Source organism: Ammospiza nelsoni, chromosome 20 (assembly GCF_027579445.1).
Source record: "Ammospiza nelsoni isolate bAmmNel1 chromosome 20, bAmmNel1.pri, whole genome shotgun sequence".
Classification (NCBI taxonomy): Eukaryota; Metazoa; Chordata; class Aves; order Passeriformes; family Passerellidae; genus Ammospiza; species Ammospiza nelsoni.
The window spans coordinates 1,119,992-1,144,679 of record NC_080652.1 but is presented as its reverse complement, the minus strand read 5'-3'; the positions used below and the strand labels follow the sequence as shown (position 1 = coordinate 1,144,679).

At 50.3% G+C, this 24,688-nt stretch overlaps 1 protein-coding gene across 2 annotated transcripts in view; it reads left to right on the top strand.

Moving 5' to 3' along the window:
• The window catches only part of EXD3 (exonuclease 3'-5' domain containing 3), a 251,090-nt gene that overhangs the window by 132,533 nt on the left and 93,869 nt on the right, over positions 1–24,688 (top strand). Inside the window, exons 19-21 of one of the 2 annotated variants that reach the window (XM_059486426.1) lie at positions 1,422–1,475; positions 3,510–3,641; positions 3,766–4,168. In XM_059486426.1, coding sequence (XP_059342409.1) covers positions 1,422–1,475; positions 3,510–3,641; positions 3,766–3,783 — 204 coding nt within the window. In that variant the 3' untranslated portion in view covers positions 3,784–4,168. Of the gene's footprint in view, positions 1–1,421; positions 1,476–3,509; positions 3,642–3,765; positions 4,169–24,688 lie in introns of those variants that run through there. The other variant, XM_059486425.1, reaches the window with a different exon arrangement.

The window sequence follows — 24,688 nt, the reverse complement described above, 5'->3', positions numbered from 1 at the left end:
AGAGGGTTGATTTTGAAAGAAATCCAGTAATTTTGCTTGCAGAAAGATGTTTTAGAAGTTGTTGCCAATCACTTTCTCAGTGCAGAATTTTCAGCCAAAGAGTGACTTCACAACTAAAGGAGGGAAGCAGATACCTGAAAGCTCAGGAAGAGGAAAAAAGGGAAAAAACAGGTTGTTTAACTGCGTGCACAGGGCCTTCAGAGCCTTCTCCCCCTTGTTTCCTGTTGCCATAGGTTCAGTGAGTCTTAAGAGAATGACTACCCAAGACAGAGCTTAAAAGTTGTGCTTAGTTTGTCTGGTGTTCCCTGGCTGTGCTCGCTGGTGTCTCTCTGGGAAGTGCAGCAGGACTCTGATCCCAAATGTGTCTTCCTGCCAAGGGTAGAGAAGGATCCAGACAGAGCTGCTGTACTCTGAACCAGATGAGAGACCTCCATGACACACATCTGGAGTCAGTGAAAAACATGAGGGCTTCTAACAGAATCCAAGCCAGAGAAGAGAAATAACCTTGTGCCTCCTTCAAAGCACTGATCTCTTGTCAGCAGGATCAGAGCTGAGTCCTGGTTCACATGGGAATCCTTGTGAATCCTCCTATTGCTGCAGCCGTGAGTCTGTCCCTCCTGCAGGAGGGTGAGGGGTGGCAGGGAGGGGCGTCATTCACTCGTGTGGAGGAGGGTCAGTCACCCCTCACCCCTGCAGCTCCAGAGTCGGTGCCTCCCCCTGGCAGCGCCCCCTGTGCGTGTCCCCGAGCCCGGGGAAGGTCAGCGGGGCACCGATGGCTCCCTGGGAACTCAGCGCACACCTTCCACTTGAAGGACTCTGACAAAAGCCCGGGATTCCAAGTCGGGAGGTGATAAACTCTTCGGGAGATGTTTCCTGCAGCCTGGAAAGGTGCAGAATTCCTGTGTGTTGGGTTGCCAGGACAATAACACCCTCCTTCTCTAAGGAGCAGTTTTGTTAAAGGAATGAAGTTTGCAGACACATTTCACGGTACATTTTTTTTCCTAGAATTACCTGCTTAGGTTTTTTTTTCCTTTTCCCCCTGTGCAGTAGAACTGTTTCCTTCTTTGTGACCCAGACTGGGGAAATAGAAATAATCTGAGTTAAGGGAAAAAATTAAAAGATTGCTTTTGTATAGAATTATTTCAAGGTGGAATGGTTCCCTGGGCCATCTGTGGCACAGATGCACCAGCAGCTTGTTCCACCACATGGGAGATGAGGCAGGGATTGGCAGGGAGGGGACAAGGGGTGAGCCATACTTGGAGCTGCTGTTGCTGTCAGGAACTCTTGGCCAGGTGTGGACTGACAGTGAGAGAAACACTCGATATCTACAGTTCACCTCCTCTCTTCTGTGACTGCAAGTAAAGCCTGAACTCAGTGTAACTTCAGCCCCTGCTCATTTGGATTTTTACTGTTTTTTCCAGATTGCCCGACAGGAAGGAAGAGTCATTTTGACCTCTGGACTCCCATATCAGACTGTGAGTGTTCCAAGCTGCTGGCGTGTTTCTGGCACTGATCATTGCATGGTCTGGGGTGTGCAGGGGAGACAAGAGGAAAAGTCAGATGTGAATGCAACAGCTGGCTTGGATTTTTCATGTTTTCTCCACTAAAAGCTACATTTAGGGTCTTCAGAGGTTTGCTGTTCTCAACCACCAAGGCTTGGGGCAAAATGTTTTTTGATACTTATATTCAGTCCTGTACTGGTGGGGAGAGCAATTGCTCTCCGTTGGGGGTGGGGGTGGAAGTCAAGCCAAACAATCCAGAGCAGTGTGTTTCTGTCTGGCCTCACTGGCAGGTGAAAGGCAGCTCAGTTTCTGTGCTTTTTATCCCAGAGATTCTTGCTTGCTTGCTGGCTCCGCACTGAGAGAGTTTCAGCCCTCAGGGACATTTCCTCAGGCTTGGAAGGGGGAGATTGGAAGGCCCCAAGCATGGGTCTGGTGGAAGCTGGAGAGGTTTTGTGTTGCTATACAGAAAAGGCAAAGCAAAGGCCAGCCTTGCCCTCAGCACCAGCTGTTCAGAGCTGTTCACAGACATGCTTCAAAATGCAGTGCTGAGCCTGCCAAGTCATTGCTTGGAGAGCTGTGATGTCCTGTTGCAGGTCCTTTGCAATTTTTTAGTGCCTAAAAATCCATTTGGAAGAGTGAAAATGTTCTGCATGAGCCAGAGTTCTGTTCACATGAGCCAGGGTGCAGGACTTCTTTGTCACAAACTGTCAGCATAAAATCTCCCAGCTACTCAGGCAGACAGTCAGAATGTTTGCAGAGTAGGAGTTGCTGATTTCTTGTGGAAAATCAGAGTATGGAATAAAACTCCTCCCCATAATGAGAGGCTATGAGGCAGGTGCAGCCACCCTGCAGGTTCCATCAGCCTACAGCTGGTGGAATAAGGAATCCAGCGTCCTCTTGTTTGGCAGAGCTCTAATTTCAAAGTACAGTGTAGGAATTGCAAAAGGAAAATAACTGCTTCCAGGGTACAATTCTCCTGGGAAATACTCTGGTTCCCTTGGTTCCCTTGCCTTTGGATGCCCTCCACAAGGATGGGATGGCTCTGCCAGGCTCCTTTGCTGGTGTGTAGCTGATCCCATTCCTGTGAGTCCTTAGTATGGTCATAAGATGTGTCTGGGACTTCCCAGTGCTCATTCGCAGATGCACTTCTCTACAGACTGTGGAACAAACATTGAGGGACTGTCCACATCAACCCCTTCACATTTCTTGGCCACCAGGGAACTCCAGGTGAAACGTTTGTGTGAATCAGAGGGGTTGAAGTGGTCACTGGGCATTGTTTCCATCACTGTGCTTTGGCACACTCTGTGGGATCTGGCCAAGTTTCCTCAGAAAGCTGGGATTGAGGTCAGGTTCCTTTTGCTGCCCCTGTCAGACCACCTCACCAAAATGTGAGTTGACAGGACTTGGGTATATTTTATAGAATAGAATAATGGAATTGTTAAGGTTGGAAAAGACCTTTGGGATGATCAAGTCCAGCTGTTAACCCAGCATTACCACTGTGGTCCCCACTAAACCATGTCTCCAAGTGCCACATCCAGATGACTCTTGAACTCTTCCAAAGATGACTCCAACACCTCCCCGGACAACTCCTTCCAATGCCTGACCACCTTTCTGTGAGGAAATGTTCCCTGAAATTCCAATCTAAACCTCCCTTAGAGCATCTTGAGGCCATTTCCTCTTGTTCTGCCACTTGTTAGCTGGGAGAAGAGGCCAATCCTCCCCGGCTGGACCTTCCTGTCAGGGAGTTGTAGAGAGTGAGCAGGTCCCCCTGAGCCTCCCTTTCTCCAGCCTAAATCATGTTTCATACACATAAAATCACACAATGCTTCAGGAGTCAGACCTCTTGCAGCAGTGGCTGTTAGGTTACCAATCGTGGTGCTCAGACCAGAATTCAGACTGTAGACACACACTAACTCTAAGCATTATTCAGCATTCAAACCAAGCCAAGAGCATCAGAACAGCCCCAGGTGCCCTATGCTCGGTCTCACTGGTGTCTCTGGTTTGCAGCTGCGCTCCCAGGTGGGAGAAGAAAGGTGTTTCTCTGTGAACTGCTCCCAGAAGGCGAAGGACCAGGCGCTGCAGGTGCTGAAGCACTTCAACGTGCAGGTGTCCCTGGGTGACATCTTCAGCCGCTGCCAGGTAGGACGAGGCTGGCTCCAGCCCCGGCTCCCGCTCGCCCACCACTCCCTGCGCTGCCTCGGTGTCCTGGGCCTTGCACTCGGTGTCTTCTTGGTTCCCAAGAGTTCTGCTTGAACTTTGGCAGCACCTGGCAAAGCCGTGAGGAGTTCTGAGTGCAGTCACATCCGTCACGGTGCTGAGGGCTCAGTCAGAGGATCAGAGGCTCTGCATCTGCAGCTTTGCTAGAAACTCGCCTGTTTTTCTGATTTTTGCTACTTGGCCTGTGTTTTGGCATCAACTGTCATGGTTGGACTCTCTTTGTTGCTGTGTTCTCTGTCTAGGACACATGCTGTTTTAATTATAAACCATGTTTAATTATGGCTCTGTGATTTTGTTAACACTTAATTACTTTAATAGGAGGATTTTTTCATAGTACTTCTTTTTTTTTTTCCAGAAGTTATTAGGTTAATTCATGTCCATGCTAGTTGATGGCTCCAGATTGTGTTTGGATTGCTGTTAAGAATAAATTTTAATTGTGTTAGTTCAAATCACCATCTCTTCCAATTTCACTATTGTATTTGTTACAGCAACACGCTGAAACCTATCCCTTCCCAAACTGCATTATAAAACCAACAGGGAACTTCAACATCTCTCACCTTATCAGTGTCTATAGAGAGAAAAAGAAGCAAGTTGGTTAGAAAATTAGCTTTTTCTTAGGGATAAACAAGCCAGCGAGTCTGGCTCAGTGCCTCATGGTGGAGATCTGGGGTCTCCTGGCCCAGTGGAATTGCACAAGTAGTGTAGGAGCAGACACACCAGAGAGCGTGTCCTGAACCTCTGTTTATATCTGCTGACAGATGTTGAAACTGGATCTGTAACTTAGAAAGCAAATAAGAGTTGTCCAGCTGGGCAGGTTGGCTGTGAGAGGAGACTGACGAAACTCCCTGCAGGTCAGATCCACAGAACAGGGGTTCATCTTACTGCAGGATAAATGGATATATTCAGCTATGGGATACTGCCTTCAGTCCTGTGGTTTTATTGTCCCAGAACAGATTGCAGTTGTTATACATACATATATTTAAAATGGCACGCTGGCTTCTTGGCTGTTTTAAACAAACCTTTAAAAAACCTCATGGATTCTCCAGTTCCTTGACATCCCATAAAATAGCAGTGTTCCTCCTGATGGTTGTTGAAATACCACAAAAATAAGCACACACACATACACACATAAAACCATGCTGCAGGAAACTCAGTGCTCTCTAATAAATGCACGAGACTGTGCAGCAGACAATGGAAAACTGACCCCTCACCCAGGATCTGGGGTCTGGAACTGGTTAACTCTATGGGTTTAGTACATGCTGTCTTAGTTTACAATATAAATAGGGGTAATCAATCTGGCTAGGAATATATACTAAGTGTTCTCTTACTTCCAGGAGAAATGCCTTCCCTGTAAATTGTGGTGGTGGAACAGCTGCATGTTTTATACCCCTCAGCATGGGAAGATGCTGATTTGTCCAACCTCTCCCTGTTCTGAATCACATTTACTTTCATTTAAGGCCTGGGCATTTTGGAGCGGATTTTGCTCAGCTGTGTCTGCAGACAGCACAGGTTTGGCTGATGTGCTGCTGATCCTCTGGAGGAGAATCCCAGCTCTCCCAGCTGCACTTCCTGGGGTTGTGTGCAAAGGGAGCCATGGGCTGCACAGGCAGCAGGATCATCCTCCAGCACTCTGGAAAACTGACAGCCCACATCAACAGAGGCAATTTCTGCCTTCAGGAGGGTGCTCTGGGCCTACATGGCCTACAGAGACCTCAGTAGTTCTTTTATACGTCCTTCCTAAAACATCCTCATTCTTTGTAAACCTAATTGGGCTTAATTAGGATGGAGGTGGGATCCTGAAACTGCTGAGCTGTGCTTGCCAGCCTGTCTGTGCTGCTCCGGTGCTGGGTCACAGACCTTGTGGCTCCCAGACTGCTCTGAGCTCTGCTCCTCCTTGCAGAGCTCTTTGCTGAGGGGTGACAGAGTGGTGACAGAGTTTTGGCTGCCCCTACAGTGAGGAAGCATGGTGGGCACACAAGCAGAGCTCCAGAAAGAGCCAAGTGCAGCTGGGTCTGGGCTAGGCAGGAGGATGGGCAGTACTGACCCATGAGCTGGGCCCCTCTCCTGCACGGAGCTGGGCCTGACCTACCAGCAGGGATGGGTTATCTGTGCCATCAGCCCTGGCTGTGTCACAGGAAGCAATGTGGCATCCTGCCTGCTCCCTCTGTCTCATGGAGCAGGGGCTTGTTTTGTCTCCTGGGTTCTGTTCTGTAAATGACTGGAGTGAATATGGCAGCAAATGTTGTCATAACAATTAATGCGTGTAGTGCAGAGCACGTGGTAAAAATAGGTCCCAATTCAATGCTGTACCCAAGACTGCTGGAAAATCCGTTTCCTCTGTCAGCTCCCTCAGCAGGGATGGACAGGCTCTCTTTTGCAGATGTAAAGAATGGGCTTGCTTTGCAACCCTGCCAAAATACTGCTTCTGTTAAAACAATGGCCAATACTGGCTACCTCTGTCTGACCTAGAGCAGCAAGTGCATAGGGAGTGTCATCCAGGGGCTGCTCAGCATTGCTGCTCCCGCTTGTGCTGGGCTTCAGTTTGGTTGCTCCAGTTAAAGGCTTCAGGAGTGGGGACTGCTGCCAAAGGTGTCAGTGATGGTGCAGGAATGGCCTTTTCATTCCATGTGTTCCTCAAGTGCTGCATTGTAAGGACTCAGTGATGATCCTGGTGAAGCCACCCCTGCAGTGTAGCTGTAGCTGGGCCTGGTGGTGCCTTTGGTGAAGAACATTTTAGTGAGGCTGAGAGAAAATAAGATTAATTTTTGGTGACATGCAAAAAACCCCTATAGAAGTTATACATTTCATAGTCTTAAAATGTTACAAGCCCATTCCTTGTATTTGAAATGCAAATGTCATGTACCTGTCACCTCTGCATACATTTGAGTATCTTGTATTTTTCTTCTTTTCAGACAGCTGAAATACTTCCTTCAGGAAGGGACAGTGTGAAATAATGTTTGGGGTGTTCAGACATGATCAATTCAACATGCTGAACCCTTACAGTAGTCAGGAAGATCTCTGTGGAGTTGTTGGAGGCTGTTGTGGGAAGCCTTAAATGTCAGCTCCCAGTGCAACTCACCCAGGAGATCAGTGATGCTCTGCCCTCCACAGCTTGGAGGAGATTCTAACACAGAACTAGCAGTTAAAGAAGGAAAAACCACCCAAACCTGTTGAAGAAGGCCTGGACTCCAGTCCATGGGCACAGACAGCTGACAGCGGGGTCATTTCATAGTGGGGTGAAATTCAGCTCCTCTCCCAGGCCAGCAGTGGCTGTCTCCCACCCTTCCTGGTGCTGTCCCTGTTTGGGACATCCTGCTGTGACACTTGGGTATGGCCTGGTGGAACAGCAGGAGAACATGAACTCCGTGTCTCCATGTCATTCGAGTCTCTTAAAGGAGAATGAATTCTCTCTTGAGAACAGCCATGTTTTGGCAGGATCCATTACCTGAATGACTGGTGTGACTCTTGCCATCTTGCTTTTCCATGCCGTGTGATTGAAAGTCCACCCAAAGCAGGTGAGGGCCACACCTCTGAACTTGCCATGTGCCAGGGCCTTGTCACTGACTGCTTGGTGAGCCCAAGGGCCCAGGACGTTTCACTTCCCATGGCTGAGGTGTCTGGCCCAGCCAACTTGTGTCAGTGAAAGAACACTGGTGTGCAAGCAGATCAGTGGAGGCACAGGGCTGGCAGGCTTGGGGTGAGCAGTGCTGCTGACAGGGAGGAATCCCAGCTTGGATGGTGATAAACTGAGGAGATAAACACTGCAAGTTGTTAGCTTTACATCTTTATATCACAAGGGTTTGTCACTATCTCTTGAAGGGACAACTGTGTTCAGTGTTGTTTGGGCTCACCAAGGAATTCCTCCTGGAATCTGGAAGAACCTTGTGGTTAAAGGTTTCTAACTGCTGTAAAACACTCACTGGTGTGAGGCTCTGCAGCTGGGTTTGGAGCCAGGAGGGCCTGTGCATCTGCAGAAAAGCTGTGCTGGGCTTTACTGAAAAGTGTAGCTGCTGCTTAGCTCAGTTCTGGGTCTGAGTCTTTGCTCGGGTATGGGGGGAGCAGGCTGGGGGACCTGGGTCCTGCAGAGCCTCTGTGCCACCCCCACCTCCCCCAGGCCTCTCCTTCCTTTCCCACCCTCTGTTTGACTTGACCCTTTAGCCTTTAAGCTGGCTGGGGCAGGGACCCCGCTTGAACAATACCTTACGCAACAGGAGGCTGATCCCAGGTGAGGTTTCAAGGCTTTCCTGCAAGGCAAAATGATTGCAATTATATCCCCTGCAAAAATAAATGTGCGGGGGAAAAAAAATCCCAGGCTCCAGCTGCAGTTTGTGCATCTGAACAGCCCCACATTGACAGGGGGATTATCTGCACATTCAAATAGGTTGTCTCTTGCACGTCACTGAATGCTCTGATCCTAAATAAGCAAATTACATCAACTATTCTGATGTCCTGTTTAACTTATGACCTCAGCCTGAACACTGCAGGATATGAGAGATAGCTGCTCAATTTCATTGTCTGGAGATCTGATATATTTTTGTATTTTTTTTGTGCCCCCCACACCTTTTCAGTTTCCAACTACTCACCCCAGCTTTTACAAAGGTGTTAGCATGGGATTAGGAGTAGGCGGGGAGGAAGAGAGGAAACCACCTTTTTTTTTTTTTAAATTAGGTGCAAAAGCATTCTAGCAGTTGTAGCAAATGTTTCTGGTTTTTTGTGGTTAAGGTAACGAATTTCATTGCTGCAAAGCTCATCATGTGCAGGCTGACTTACGCAGAGGGAGCCCAGGATGGAGCAATCCATTTAGCAGGGACAAAGAAAAAAGCCTTATGATGAGATGGAAACCCTGTACTTGGGGCACTTTGCAAGAACCTTTGAAGCCAGCCTGGGAACTCTGGCAATATTAGTTGATAATTAGTAATATAGATCCCTCAAGCTGTCGTTTAGATTGAAAATGTGCATGTCTCTCATGAGCCTCTGTCACACCAATCTGATCAGCAGGCTTTTTTCTTCCTTTTATGTGGGTTGCTGTGTCGGTCCAGACGATGATGAGAACTGCCAGGCATCGTCTTTCTCACTCAGTTGTGAGCTGAGCAGCTATCTCCTGCTCCAGTGTGGCATGGAAGTGGAACCAGGGCAATTTTGCTTTGTGGTCACCTCTCCTGGCCTGAGCAACAGTCATTTCATTCATTTTAAAATACCAGCCATCCTTCCCCATGCGCAGAGAAAAACCAGAAAGATTTAAAGGCTACGTGTTTCATGAGATGTTTCTGCCCCAGCAGACAGCAAGGGGTTGGCCTTGGGAGTCACTCAGGACAAAAAGCATCTTCAGCTCCAGTGGGGCTGAGACATCATCAAAGAATTCAAAAATGTCAGTTCTCATAGCCCCTGGTTCAGCTTTTGAGCTGCCCTCCACTGATGCAACATCATGTCCCCATTTACTTCCTTTCAGCATCTCTTTGGAAAGTGCTGTGTCACCCTCTAAATGAAGAATTTAGAAGGGTCACGTGTGCTGGATTTCAATGACTTGGGAATGCTGAGAAAGAGAATATCATTTGGAAACCCTCTGTGGTTTAATAAAAGGTTCATCCATAGGATGCAATTTGTCAGCGCCTACAGGTCAGGAAAACCTGTGATTAAGAGCATCTGTGGTTTCCCCAGATGTGTGAGTGAGCTGCTTACTCCTCCCCAGTCACCCAAACCCAGGCTCAGCCCGGTGCCTGCCCACGACGTGGGCTGTGATTTCTTGCTTCAGAGTGTGATTGTTCAACACAAAGGGTGAGGCCCTCTTAATCTTTTTGTTTATCCTGGGCTTGGCAATTCCGATGTAATCTGCAGCCTGTGCTGCAGAGGCTCCAGCCAGGAAGCACAGCTGGTATTATTCTGCCTCGACAGACACTGTTGAGGGAGCAAATTGCCCTCCAGAGGTACTTGTCCAGGGCTGGCTGAGTGGCTGAGTGGCGAGTGCTCCTTGCCCTGGCAGCGCGCCCCGCTGAGAGGGACCAGCTCTTTGTGTGGAGTGGCTTTACACGGCAGTCATTAAATACCACCAGACTCTGGGATCATTTGTCATGGCAAATTCCGCTTCTTTGCAGTCTCTGGTTGAGATTTTTATTTGCTAACCTCCAATGTCTTATAAATGGTAGTGAGAGCTCGTAGTGAGTGGTCACTGTTACTTGCCAGGGGTGGAGACACCCCGAAGCACCACAAAGATCAGGGAACGCTTTGGGTCAGAAGGGACCTCAAAGCTCATTCAGTTCCAACCCCCCTGCCATGGGCAGGGGCACCTTCCACTATCTCAGGGTGCTCCAAGCCTTGTCCAGCCTGGCCTTGGGCACTTTCAGGGATCCAGGGGCAGCCCATTTTGTGCCAGGGTGACCTGTGCCAGGGCCTTCCCACACATAAGGAAGAATTTTTTCCCAATATCCTATCTCTCCCTGCCCTCTGGCACTTGGAAGCCATTCCCTGTGTCCTGTTACTCCAGTTCCTTGTCCCAGGTCCCTCTCCAGCTCTCCTGGAACCCCTTTAGGTACTGGAGATTCCAGTAGACACTGAGCAAGCCCCAGCTTGTGGTTGCCAGGCAGGAGGCAGCACTCTATCCGTGATGGCTTTGCAACATGATACGTGAGTGCACACAGCACCAATTCTGTAAAATTCCCAGCCTGGAGTTGGCTTAGCCCTGTGCTGTTGGCCACATTAAACTCAGAGTCCCCCAAAAAAGGGCTCGACTGGGCCTAATTCTCAGCAGCGAGCCCAGCCGTCACTGCCTGGTTCCCACAGACTGTACACTTCCCTGCCAAGATTTCAGTATCTTCAGAAATTCAGTGGAGCATGAAGGTCACAGCAAGGGGAGAATGACAGCCTGAGAGGTTTTTTTCCCCTTTCAGCAGCTCGGAGCAGACTGTTGTCTCTCTCTCATGTTGACTGTTTTCATAGGGTTAGCGTGAAGTTTATGTTTTACACAGCCCAGTGGCAGTCGGAGCTGGGATCAGCTGTGTTTCTTCAAGGAAGACGGTCTCATGTTGCAGACTTTCTTTCTCAGTGTCTGCAAAAGCTCGGTTTCCAGTGAAATTTCCCTTACAGATCTTTGTCTTGAGGTTCTCTTTGTGGATGTATGTGAGAGACTGTACCCAAGGTTTCAGTTTGGGTATTTATTTCGTTTCTTTTATTTTCACTTGCAAAGCTGCAGGCGGAAATTAAACTTCAGCAGGGAGGGGGGAAGCTGTTAATTTTTCACAGTGTTATGTATTCCAGTGCTCAAAATGATGATGCCAAATTAGCCATTAGAGGTCAAACCTCAGCTGACAGCAAATGTTTTCTTTTGAGGAAGCCATCCTTATTCCTGGGAACCAGTTTTGTTGTCCTGTGCTAAATGCAAGAAAGGTATGAATGTGTGGTTTTTCCTGGAGGGCAACACTAGCTGGAAAAATGCTGGTTTTAGCCAGTGGAAACAGCACAAGCAAACAACGATTGGCAGTGAAAACAGCACTTGTATTTAGACTAGCATAGAAAAGAGGACACAACGTAGTACAGAGTAAATGTCCTTTTATACAGCCTGTACAAGGCTTTTTCTTCCTCTCATGGGTTTGGACAGACTATGAAGTGTGTTGGTCAGCAGAGAAGCTGGTGCACTGGGAGAAAGTAATGAAGGGTCAGCGGGTGACAGTGATGGAGTGACTGTAAGGAAAAGGAGGAACTCTCTGGAGAAGGCAGTGACACAGCTCTAACTCCCATGTGTCCTGAGGAAACTGTCCCCATGGTTTCTCTCAAATGTCATGAGAAAACAAGATATTTTTAGCCAGTTTAAGTTCTGATGGTTTCCAGTCCCCTGTGCCTCCTGAGGTCATATTTCAGTGTATTGACTGTGTCAAGAAGCCAAAATTCCCATGTTTTATGCACTGTGTAGTTTCTCCTCCTTTTCAACATCAGTGTCCTTATAATGTTCTTTGTTTGTATGTCATGGTGAGGGTGGCTTGGCCAGCTCCGGGTGTTTGAATGGGAGTGGGGACTCGCCAGAGCAGCACAAAGACCATGGAATGCTTTGGGTGCCAGGACCTTAAAGCCCATGCAATCCTACCCCCTGCCATGGCAGGAACACCTCCCACTGTCCCAGGTGCTCCCAGCCCTGCCCAGCCTGGCCTTGGGCACTGCCAGGGATCCAGGGGCAGCCACAGCTGCTCTGGGCACCCTGTGCCAGGGCCTGCCCACCCTCACAGGGAACAATTCCCAATTCCCAATATCCCATCCATCCCTGCCCTCTGCCAGTGGGAGCCATTCCCTGTGTCCTGTCCCTCCATCCCTTGTCCCCAGTCCCTCCCCAGCTCTCCTGGAGCCCCTTCAGGCCCTGGCAGGGGCTCTGAGCTCTGCCTGGAGCTTCTCCTCTCCAGGTGAGCACCCCCAGCTCTGCCAGCCTGGCTCCAGAGCAGAGGGGCTCCAGCATTGTGATAACTCAGTATCAGGCCAATGTTTTCCCAAGTCCCACTGAGAATCCTGCACAAAAACCATTGCCCTGTGGTTATGACACTAACTCTTGCAATGTGCTTTGTGGGGACTGCACAGCTCTGCATCCATCCCTGGTCCACAGCAGTGCCAGCAGCAGACCTTTGTTCCTTCAGAGGAGGAATGTGGGATCTCAAGGAATATTTGGAGCCTTCCTTGGAAACACCATAGGTTGAGCTGCACCTACTTGGTTTCCTTGTAGAGTTTGCCAAATCTGTAATTGCTCAGCTGCATTTATCTGAAGACCCTTAGTCATTAAACTGTGTCACTTCCTATGGCATAGATCAGCCTGTATCTGTTATTAATGGTATTAATTGGAGGTATTAATCCCTGTGCCAAAACTGTGTGTCCACAGCTCCTGGTGAGATGTGGTTCAGGACTGTCTGTAGCACCTACTGCTGTTAAGGCATTTCCAGCTGGTGATGATGGTCAGCAACATCTGTGGGGTTCTCTGGCCTTTCCAGGAAGGAAGACCTTGTCCCCACAAGGTGCATCTGGTCTGAATGAGTGGCTGGATAAAGAGACCATTTTGTGTTTGTGCAAACCCTCTCATCTAAGGACTACACAGAAACAGAGACACAGAAACCGGGAGAGCCACAGCAGTATCCTGGTGAAAACAGAGACAGAAAGCCTTTAAATGAGTTCCTCAATTCATGCGTTGTGTCAATCTTGACAAAGAGGATATTTTGCAGTGATGAAATGCAGCTAAGCCCAAGGTAGGATCTGGCTGAGCTTAGAGGGAGAAATGGCAGTGTAGGAGTTTTGGCAAAAGTGGAAAATGTAACATCCAGGGCACACTCCTTGTGAGTCCTAACACACTCCTTGTGTTATCTTTCCTCCGGATAAGGGGATTTGGATGATTTACTTGTCCTAATTTAAGACACAGTCTGAGTTGATCACCCTTTTATTCATGGAAGTGCTGGGACAGGATGCAGGTGAAAGCCTGGTTTTGTCTCATGCCCAAAAGCTTCTCTATTCCCATTCCCAGCTCAGCTTTTCTCTTGATGATTTCTGGGAGAGCTGCCCCTGCTGAGGCCTTTTAGTGAAGTGGGAGAGGCTGATGTCTGAGATGAACACAGCCAGATTTATTTTTGTTACTGCACGTTAAAAAGCTGTGGTTAAAGGTGTCCTGCAGCCAGGAGGGTGGTCCCACAGGCCCTGTCCCCTGCCTACTTGTCCATCCCTCACATTTGCAGCTTATGCCAGGGAAGGGGGCACATGGGCAGCCAGATGTTGAGATTGATCTGGCTGAAATGGAAGTTCCCATCCACAGCTGGATCAGTGCCTTGTAGTCACAAGGGATCTCAGGAACAAGATATATCTCAGGTGTACTGATGGTATGGACTGTCCACCTCCAGCAGCCTGATCCTGGCTGGGAGCCCTGCAGAGGTGTGGGTGGACCAGGAACCTCTGCAGCTGTTGGGGTTTTAATTTGACAGTCTAACTTCACAGACTTTAAAGAAGGGGAGATCACTGAGCTTGGTCCTGGCAGGAAGAAATGAGCTGGTGGTTGAAGAGAAGGAAGTTGGCGATGGAGGAGTCAGAGGAGGAATATGGTTCCCTACAAACAAGGTCATGTGAACGGTGACAGCATGGAGTGATCAATGTGCAAGGATAATAGGTCACTGGGGAGTCAGCCTGAAAGCTGAAGCCTCTCAAAATATCTGGAACATTGCGGAAAAGAAAGTTAAGAAGACATCCAGTAAAGCTAGACAACTCTTGCCCCCTGGCCTGCCTCACTGTCCTGCTTCCCTCAGCATGGCTTTGCACACCCCAGTCCGTGACTGTCCGAAGGAGTTGGGCACTCAGAGGTTGTTTGTGCTTCCCTCCATGAAGACAGTGCCCTGTGGGAAAGGGCTGAGCCTCAGCTCTCAGGAGCAAACCCACCCACAGGCAGGAGCAGCCTCCCTCGCTGGGCCTGGCCAGCTCCGGCTGCCCGCGGCTGTGGGGCCGCTCCTCCCCCGAGCGGGGCCTTCCCTGGATCAGCCGCATTTACCGGCATTTACTGCCGGGCTCAGATTACGCCAGTGAAAATAATCGGTTATGCAAAGTTACGCTGTTTAGATTGGGTTTCTTCTGTGTGGCCAGCGAGGTGTGAAAGTCAATCTGCGCCGCAAACCCTGTGGGCACTTTCTCCCTGCTGGCTGGATATGATAGCTCTGGGCTTGGGCTCCTGGGGAAACGCTGGCCCTGGGCTTGGCTCAAAGGGACACAAAGCACAGGTGGTTACAGTGGGACGGGGCTCCTGAGCTGCACAGGGCTCCTAAACCCAGCCTGGCAAAGCCAACGGGTCCCCTGAGAGGAGGGTGTGAGGGCTGGTTCTGGGGAACCCTTCGGCCCCCTCGCCCGGCTGGCAAGGACAGGCCATGGCTGCTGACAGAATAGGCTTGTAATGGTTTTATCATGGAAGAATAATTAAAGTTGGAAAAGTCCTCCAAGATCAAATCCAACCATTCCCCTAGCCATGTCCCCAGGTGCCACATTGATGCAGATCTTAAATCCCTCTAGGCTGGGCAGCCTGTTCCAGTGCCTGACCTTTCTGTCTGATCTCCAATCTGAAACTCTTCAGCACAACTCGAGGCTGTTTATCAGTGCACTCGTGTTCCCAGGCCATCATCATGGCCCATGCAGAAACTGCAGAGTAATCAGTAAATCTTCAGCGTTAGGAGAAGGACTTGCTGTCACAGAAGTCTTTCATGATATTCCTCTGATGCTTTTCCTTACGATCATCTTCTTTTTCACCCCCAAGGAATCAGTGATTTGGAGTTTAAATGCAGAAAAGCCTCTGTGGAGCAACAGCCCCTCCTGCTCTCCTGCCTGCAGCCACGGTGTCCCTGTGATTCCTGCCCAGAGAGACCCAGGCTCACTCCCAGTTTGAGCTGGGGGGAGGCTGTGGGTGGCCAGGGCTCAGGCTGGGGCCCTGAACTGACACCCCAGTGTGCTGTTGATATGTGGTCAGAGCAGTGGCACCTCACAGTCACTGCTCAGGGGCTTGCTGGCTGCTCCTTGATGTTCATAAGCACTGGAGCATCCCAGGGACCGTGGGGGAAGCTCCAAGGGCTGCTGGTTTGCCCACGTTCTTGCAACCCCGATGGAATGGGAGAAACACAGAAAGGCAGCTCATGCATATTTAAATCAGTGCCAATTTATGCTGTCGCTGATCTGTGACTTACCGCAGTAACATTCATATTCAGCTTTAGTGCCAAAAGCAATACTCAGCTGCTTTCTTACTCCTTAATGAAAAATACTTCTTTAGGGCTTCTTTGAAGTCCCCACCCCTGAAAATCCCAGCTATATTGCCATCATTGTTACTGTTAACAGCCCCTGCCAGGCCCGGGAGCCTTTCCTGACGGATAGCTCCGCGGGGCTTTGTCCGGGGCTCCCATTCAGCGCCGCTGCAGCCAGTTTGAAATGGCTAATGACGGGCCTCCCAGGGGACTGCTGCCAAGCTCTCAAAGACCTCCCAGGTTTGGAAGTGGCAGGGTGTCCTTTTCCTGGGGCCAGCCGCAGAAGGAATGCACACACTCAGATTCTCCTACCTAAGCCGCATCAGTCAAGTTATTTTTTCAGTTGCAAAGAGTCATCCATGCGTACAGAGCCGGTTGCTTAGCAGGAGAGAGATAGCTGTGTCAGTAGAGGACTTGGAATAAATAGAGGGAAAAGGTTAGGTGGAAAGATCCCCACTAGTTTGAGGCGTTTTTGTGTTTTAATGTTGAAAATATCCTTTTGGAAAAATATGAAAGGCTTTGAAAACTTAAGCCAGGGTCTGTGTCAGAGACAGGACAAGAGTCACCCGTCCCCAGGATGCAGTGATGGTGCAGTGATGTTTATGGGTGCAATTAGGAGTGTGAATGGTCTCGGTGGGCCCAGCTCCTACAAGCCATTTGCAAAGGACAGCCAGAAGAACACTGGATGGTCCCTCAGGGTCTGTTGGAAATGGGACTGGGATGTTTCTGCCAGGATTTCATGACAGTTTTCAGTCGGTGCAGGCAGCCAGTGCAGCCGGATGGAGCCGGGCCTCTGCTTCCTGCCCCTGTCTCTCTCTCACCCCCCTCGTCCCGGCACAAGTGCTCGTTTAACTGCAGGGCCACAGGATGAGGGAACTGATCCCAGTTGAAACGGGCCTGTCAAAACCAGATGGTTAATTTTATCCCAGCTCAGCTCCCCAGTCTGGCTCGCTCTGCAGCTGCCCAGATGTGCAGGGAGGGGAGGGGAGGGGGCAGGAGGGCTCTGTCTGCGCTGGGTCAGCACAGGCTTGTGCTGGCCGGAGCCCGGCGAGCCCAGAGCTCAGGGCACTCTGGCCAGCCCCAGCCTCCGTGCCCGGCCCCAGCCCAACAGGGGCAGCGTGGCCGGGGCCTGCAGGGCTCTCCGGGAGCCCCCAGCTCCAGCACTGACTGCCCCTGGCTCCGGGCATGAAGCCCCAACCTTGGGGCTGGGGGATCAGCCCCACCCTGGTGACACCCATTCATTTTGGACCCTCCTGGCAGTTCAAAATCTGATTAGCTGAAATTTGAGCTGCAGTTCAGAGTTAGGTGGGTGCTTATCCCGGTGTCCCGACACCCCAGCGCATGGAGCAGCACGGAGCTCGTGCCCCTCGCTGCAGCTCTGCCGTGGTTGAGCACAGCTCAGTTTCCAAGGGTGCTTCTCCATTATTCCAAGTGAAAAGGGCTCTTCGTGCTTCACAAATGAATTTGCCACAGAATATGTAAGAATTGGTTTATTGCTTGCACTTGTGCTGCCAAATGCAACTAAATCTTTCCTCCCGCTAATGGAATCCAAATTAATATGTTTTCTTATTAATTTTTTTTAATAGAGGGGAAAGCTGCCCTCTCTGCAGGTGATACTGTGCCTTTAACTGGGCTGCTGCTGTAAAAGCAGTTGAAGCTTCATTTAGCCTGAATGAAAAACTCGATGCACGTTGCTGAAGAGAGGAAACTGGTGGTGGATGATTTACTTGGAATGCCCTACAGCAAAGGGGTTATAAGTGAGGAGGGGAAACACCAAGAGCACTGAGATCTGAACCAGAGGAAATGCAAGAAGCCTTGAAGTGACCTTATGCAAATTCCTAACGATGACACTTAATTGAACTCAGTTTTTCCAGAGGTTGTAAAGATCAAAATAACAATAGCCTTGAAATGCAAAGGTCTCTGGATAATGCAGTGAATGTATAGTTGCATACAGCCAAAAACTGCCCCCCCCGTGGGTGTGATCAGCCTCCCTAGCAGCGGGGTACCAGACCCAGACTTGCTCCAGAGCATCGAGGCTGCTCTGGGGGCAAAAGTGATTCCTGGGGTTTCATCCTCTCTCCCACCCCGTGGGACACTGCCTCTGCAGAAATGTTTATTTAAAGCTCTGTGTTTCTGTGCTGGGCCCCAGGAAGCCTGGGTGTCCTGGCAAGCCTGGGTGCCTGGAAGCCTGGCAGGCCCTGGGAAGCAGTGGTGTTGAGCCACTTGTGAAATGAGCTGCTGTCCTCAGCCCAGCCCGTGGGGTCGGTGCCCCATCCCACAGGCACAGCAACCCCAGTGAGGAGAAGCAGAGCCACCCCTGGGGTCGCCGGCCGTGCCCTGCTCGTGGGGTTGGTTCCCAATGGGAAATAACGTGGGCATGTGTTCAGTGTGACAGCGTCAGAAACTGATCCAGAGACTGTCAAGACCAAATTCCTGTGCTGTTCCTGGAGCTCAGATTATTTTCCTCTGTGCTTGCATTCAGCTCTAGGATTCATTCCCTGGATGGAGACTTTTCACAAGCGCATGTAGTGTTGGAGCAATGGGAAATGGCCTTAAGCTGAAGGAGGGCAGAGTTAGGTGGGATATGAAGATGAAATTCTTCTCTGTGAGGGTGGGGAGGCGCTGGTACAGAGTTCCCAGAGAAGCTGTGGCTGTCCCTGGATCCCCAGGCCAGGCTGGACGGGGCTTGGAGCAGCCTGGGACTGTGGAAGATGTCCCTGCCCATGGCAAGGGGTGGGACTGGATGAGCTTTAAAGTCCTTTCCCACCCAAACCAGTCTGGGTTTCTGTGATTCTCCTCCTTCATATTAATGCATACATGAGGAAGTATTGATCTGGGGAGAAAAAGCAAATCAGGTGCTGCTGTGAAAAATTCTCATCCCTGAATCTGATGCTTAAATTCTCTGAGCTCCTGTTTCCAAGGACTTGCAGAGTGAGGCACACACATGCACTTTTTGTCTGTGAAATACTGGCTGCCAAATTCTTCTGAATTTCATTCAAAGCACCAGATTAATTGATTTATTTAGATTCGTGAGCAGCAGCAGAGAGCAGGAGGCTCTGACCCAGTGAATAATGGCGGATGTGGCTGTGAACAGCAGCTAATGAAGATGAAAAACTCCCCTGTCCGGAGGAATCCAAACACAGCCTTACAGATGAGGCTGCTGGCCCAAGTGCAGCTGTTTGTCTTTCCAGTAATCCGAAGCCGTTGCAGAGCCCTGAGAAGAGGAGGGGACAATGACTGTGTGTAGCAGGGTCAGTCGTGTGTGCAGCTTCCCGGGCAGAGGTGAATCTGTGCCATGGTGGTGCCACCACGGCCGGGCACAGCCGGGCTCCCCAGCCCCATCAGCCCGAGCACAGTGAGACACTCAGCACCTTCCCTTTGGAGGGAAGCTGGAAAATCTTCTCTGTATTTAAAGTTCCCATGGCTGCAGTTTGAATTTGGCACACAGTTGGCCATGGGGTTATCTGAGGTCGTGTACTCAAATAGTTGTAGATAAAACAAGGGCCTGTTTGGATTGGAAATCTCCAGAGGGCTTTTCCTCTGCGCGCGGGTAACAACATTGCAGAAGGACAGCAGCCAAAATAAAGACTCGGCTCCCTATGCAGTAGCTCAGAAAAGTAAAATGAGCAATGGAAAAAAAAAAAAAGAAAAAAAATGTAAAAAAAGAAGCCTGTTTTCATTACGTTATTTTCTGAACTTGCTGTTGGGATGGAGGAGTTCCAGCCAAGGAGAGGGAGTCCTGCAGTGAGGCGCCATCCAGGACTGGGCTCGCTGTGCTGCTCTTCCAGGAAATTCCCTGTGGCTGCAGAAAGCCACCACTGCCTGGCTGGGCTCACCTGCTCACCGGCTCACCGAGGAGCCACCAGGGCAGGGCTGGCAGGGCATGGGGACACTGCCCAGGGCATGGGGACACTGCCCAGGGCTGCCCCAGCACCTGCTCCTCTGCTCCAGAGTTTAGTTCCAAAGCCCTTCCCAGCTAGGGCAGTTATAAGACGGAGAAGTTAATGGGTTTTGAAAGTTAAAGAGGGAATGAGATTCTGTCAGGCTCTTCCACAGACCCCTGGGCTTTTATGGGAAACTTTCCTCATGGCTAAGGCACACTGAGAGCACACTGGGACAAGAGCTGTGAGTCTGTACCTTTCCAAGCTGTCACTGGGGAACAGCAGATGTGTGCAGTAACAGCAGCTCTGCTCCTTGCTCACTGCCTGCTCCAGCCAGCTTCAGCCTCCCTAGCCTGTTGTCAGGAAAATAATTGAAATGCAAAAGCAAAATGACATGGTTGGGAAGGAAATTTGGCCTTTGGGAGCTTTCTGTCTTCCTTGGATGCTGTGGTGATGGATGCTGCTGTAAACACATCACCTAACAGGTAGTGAGGAAGGAAAGATGAGACAAGAATGAGGGGAAAAAGCCAGAGGGGAAAGCGTTCTCCACAGGTCAGAGCATGCTCAGGGCGCCAGGGACAGTGAGCAGACCTGAGCTTGTGAGCTGCTCACTCCATTGGGAACTCTGGCTGATGTGTTGAGAGCAGTTCACACCTCCCCATCCTGTGTCCTGCTCTCTGCTCTCCTGGATGGGGACAGTGGGGGCATTTCTGCCTGCACTGGGGGTGCTGGTGGAGCACAGCTGGGCAGTTCTATTCTGGGTGGCACATTGGCAGTGCCACCTCTGGGCTGGGCCCGGAGCTGTGCCACAGCAGGCAGGGTCACCCAGGCATTGCAGGGACCTGCTAAATGTCCTTTAGTGCTTTCTTCTGAGAGTGAAGAATGTACAAACCTCTTACCAATAGGAATTTTACTTTATGTGGATATTTTGGTGGTGTCTTGGACAGGAGGAACCCAGCTCCCACTAAGTTCAGTGGGATTCATGTATCCCTCTCCTCTGGGCAACTGAGAATAATTCAGTCTCAGTCAACAAATCTTTATTTGCATTTTCATTAAAGTTCATAGAGGTGCTCACTGGAGCTTTTCAGAGTTTGAAAAGTTGAATTTGAGGAATCCCAGACTAGCTTGGATTCGAACTGACCTTAAAGCCCCTCCAGTGCCACCCCTGCCATGGCAGGGACACCTTCCACTGTCCCAGGTGCTCCCAGCCCTGCCCAGCCTGGCCTTGGGCACTGCCAGGGATCCAGGGGCAGCCACAGCTGCTCTGGGCACCCTGTGCCAGGGCCTCAGCATGCTCAGAGAGAAGAATTTCTTTCAAATATCAAACATAAATCTCTCCTCCTTCAGTTTAACACTGTCCCCCTTGTTCTGCCACTGTCTGCCAGTGTAAAAACTCTCTATTTTACAAGCCCCCTTGAGACCCTGAAATGCCTCAATAAGGTCTCCTCAGAGCCTACTCTTCTCCAGGCTGAGCACCCCCAGCTCTCCCAGCCTGTCTCCATAACAGAGTCTCCAGCCCTCAGAGCACCTCCAAAGCCTCCTCTGGACTGGTTCCAGCCAGTCCACATCTTTCTTGTACTTGAATTTATCAATCAATTTATTGCTGTCTCCTGCCCGGATGAAAATAACTGGTAAATGCAGGTTTCTGATGGAGGTTCTGAGGTTTACATCTTGCCCATGCTGTTTCTGCTAGTATATGCTTCAAATGTATATTCACATTCTTTCTGTGAAGCCAGTTTGTTAGGAAGAAGGGAGTCATCAGAAGGTCATGTATTCATCAGGATTCATTTTTAGAAAGGAACAAGGCTCCATGCTTCTCTTTGGAGCCTTGGTCTTGCTTTTCTCCTTATAGGGAGTATTTTAATAAAGGGAACAACTATCATTTTTCAGCTTTTGGAGACATGGAGTGCTGTTCCCAGAGAGCCTCTCCTGCAGTCAGTGCTACCAGGGTTCTGTCTCTGTGCATGCCATGTTTCTACATTGTGCCTGTAACTGTGTCCCGTGGATGTGGTGTTTCCTGCTGTGTGCACAGGGTGCTTTTAGTACTGATCTCATGACAGATTGATAATCACAGAATCCCAGACTGGTCTGGGCTGGAAGTGATGGGCTTAAAGCCCACCCAGTGCCACCCCTGCCATGGCAGGGACACCTCCCACTGTCCCAGGCTGCTCCCAGCCCTGCCCAGCCTGGCCTTGGGCACTGCCAGGGATCCAGGGGCAGCCACAGCTGCTCTGGGCACCCTGTGCCAGGGCCTGCCCACCCTCACAGGGAACAATTCCCAATTCCCAATATCCCATCCATCCCTGCACTCTGGCAGTGGGAGCCATTCCCTGTGTCCTGTCCCTCCATCCCTTGTCCCCAGTCCCTCTCCAGCTCTCCTGGAGCCCCTTCAGGCCCTGGCAGGGACAATGAGCTCTGCCTGGAGCTTCTCCTCTCCAGGTGAGCACCCCCAGCTCTCCCAGCCTGGCTCCAGCCCTGGAGCAGCTCCATGGCCTCCTCTGGACTCATCCAGCAGCTCCGGGTCCTTCCTGTGCTGGGACCCAGGGCTGGGACAGCTCTGCAGGTGGGGTCTCACCTGAGCAGTGGGGCAGAACCACCTCCCCTGACCTGCTGCCCACACTTTGTATACTTTAGGTCTGTAATATTCCATGGAAAGCACTTCTGAGCTGCTGGGTTTCTGTCTGAGTGCACATGGGCAAAAGCAGAGTCCTTACTGACTAGAGAAAGGAAAATCAAGTAGGACTGGACACCTACACAGGTGCTTATGATGGCTGACAGACCTGTGCAAAAAGGAATTTTCCCTCCTCCAGGCTTGGGTGCAGGTTGCCTGGGGTGACAGCTGGAGAGGAGTGATCCTTGGCACTGTCCCTGGCTGTGCTCGGGCTGGGGGTGCTGTGTGCTGTCCAGTGGTGTCACAGTCAGAGTCACTTATCCCAGTGCCAGCTGGAAGGGGACAGACTGATGTGTCTGAAGCACTGGCAGGCACCACCCATCCAGCCCAAAGCCAGCCAGGACAAGGCAGTTTGCAATGTTTAATTTTTTTGTAGACATGTGCCCTGAGTCCCTGGGCTGTGCTGGGTGAGGCTTTGTGGCATCTCCCTGCCCTGCCTGTGGTCCTGGAGCAGAAGCTTTGCTGTTGGGTTTGCCGTGCTGTCACACCAGCCCTGCCTGCCTCTTACCTCTCTGGGGCTGTGTCACAGAACCTCCTCTGAGGGCAGCAGGATTGTTACTGTGGCTCAGCAGCCTCTCAGGGCTCCACAGAAATGCCAAGACTGGTTTGCAGCACACCGCAAAGCTGGGAGCACGAGGGAAACATTTGTCCCCTGGAAGCTCTGTGTGACTGGAGCCAACAGACCCATGTGGCAGTTTTATGATGGTGACATTTTGCATTTTTTCCTCAGCAGTAGAGCAAAATTAATCAGAAATGCTTTGGAACAACAACTGGTTTATAGGGATCATAGCCCAAGTGCAAGAAGAGCTTTGTCATCAGGACAGCCTCAGAGCTAATTTGCTGAGACATTCAACTGCCTTTAAATCTCCACTGGAGAATTTTTGCCTTTCTGGTTGTGGGTCACTTGTGCTAATTTGGCATTTTTAAAGCAATTTACATTTTTCTTTCAGCACAAGCACTTATCCTCTCTAGTAATGAGAACGCTCCTGTGCTTGGTTTTGGGGGTGGTGGTGAAAGAATTTCAGCTCTGAAGGGAGGCAGCTGTTCCCCTTGGCTTGCCAGCAGCTTTCAGGCATTTGTTGAGCCTACAGAGGAAACAAATTCTTAAAGTCTGTGTCAGGAACCCAGCTTGGAAGGCAGAGAAGCCATGTGAATTGTCAGGGTTGCTGTAAGACCTGTCACTTGTCCCAGGGCTGGGGGTGCTGCAGGGCGTTTGTGGTGTGTGTCTGTGAAACCCTCACGGGACCTACAGTGCAACACATGGAACAGATTTTAATCTCCCATTAGAGAGCTGAGTCAGAAGTGCTGAATGAGAAGGGAGAGTGGCCATGTGGTCATTAGGGCCCAGAGACAGACTCCTGACATGGGCTTAGCCCCATGGGTTTGAGGGTAAACTGGCCAAGAAACGAGCTGAGAGCAGAGATACAAGTAAGGCTTCTGAGATACAAGCAAGACTGTTCCTAAAATAATTTAATAGGAAGTGCATGGAGCAAACCTCTGCTCCTGCCCTGTCCTGTTCCCTTCAGCACTGGAGGGACAGTGACACAGTTGTGCCTGAGCAGCTCACTGCTGTGGCAGGAGTGGTTCAGGCTGGAGCTCAGGGCAAGGCTCTGCCCCCAGAGGGTGCTGGCACTGCCCAGGCTGCCCAGGGAATGGGCACGGCCCCGAGGCTGCCAGAGCTCCAGGAGCCTTTGGGCAGCGCTGCCAGGGGTGCCCAGGGTGGGGCTGCTGGGGGGGCTGGGCAGGGACAGGGGCTGGGCTGGGGGATCCTGGGGGGTCCCTCCAGATCAGGATATTCTGTGATTCTGTGGTGAGTTTGAAGGCTCTGGAGAAGCATTTCCTGGTGAGATAAGAAGTTTGAAAATTAAAGAGGGAATAAACTTTGGATAAGTATGATTTATTGTTGTGGAATACAAGGTGCCAGGACCTGCCGGAACAGGACAGTGGCCCATGAGGAGACTCTAAAGCCCATGACAGCTCTTGCAGAAGCCAAATGAAACACAGGGGCTGCAGCAGAAGTGTCAGAGGAAAACCAGGCCCTGGTGACCCAGGCTCCCTCTGAAGGGTCCAGGAAGTGTCACAGCGTGGATGAGTGGGTAAAGAGGGATGGCTGTGGGAAAAGGAGATGGTGGGCTGAACCTGTGAATTTAACAGACTTTGCAGATTCCCACTTCTGTGCCAGCAAGCCTTGAATTCAGGCTTAGGGTAAAAAATGTCATTCAGATCAGCCCTTCAAGCCTAGGTAATATTTTTTTTCCAAATCATAAGAGTGTCAACCAGCTACTTCCCAGAAGAAGGAGACCTCCAAACAGGAGATTGTTTGTGTGTTAAAAGGTTTCTCAGGAACCTGGTTCTGTCCTTAGGGATTCAAGCCTCTGCTTTGAAGTTCTATCTCCAGCTGGAAGCTCACACAAACCTTTAGGCCAAGAGCATTTTTTTCCCTAAAATATTTTATATCAGTGCTTTGGTACAAGTCTCTTATTTGTGTGTGGGTTTCTGCTTTGTGACTCATCTTCCTTGGCAGGAGACAGCCAGCCAGTGTCAAATTGGATTACTGAATGAGGGAAAAATCCATATTTCCTGGTAAGATACTTGGGAACCTCCAAGTCCTGCCTTGAGATAAATGCTTATCATCAGGTGGGGAAATGGGATTTTTTTTGCATCACTCCTCTGTGAGCATGGAAACTCTCCTTC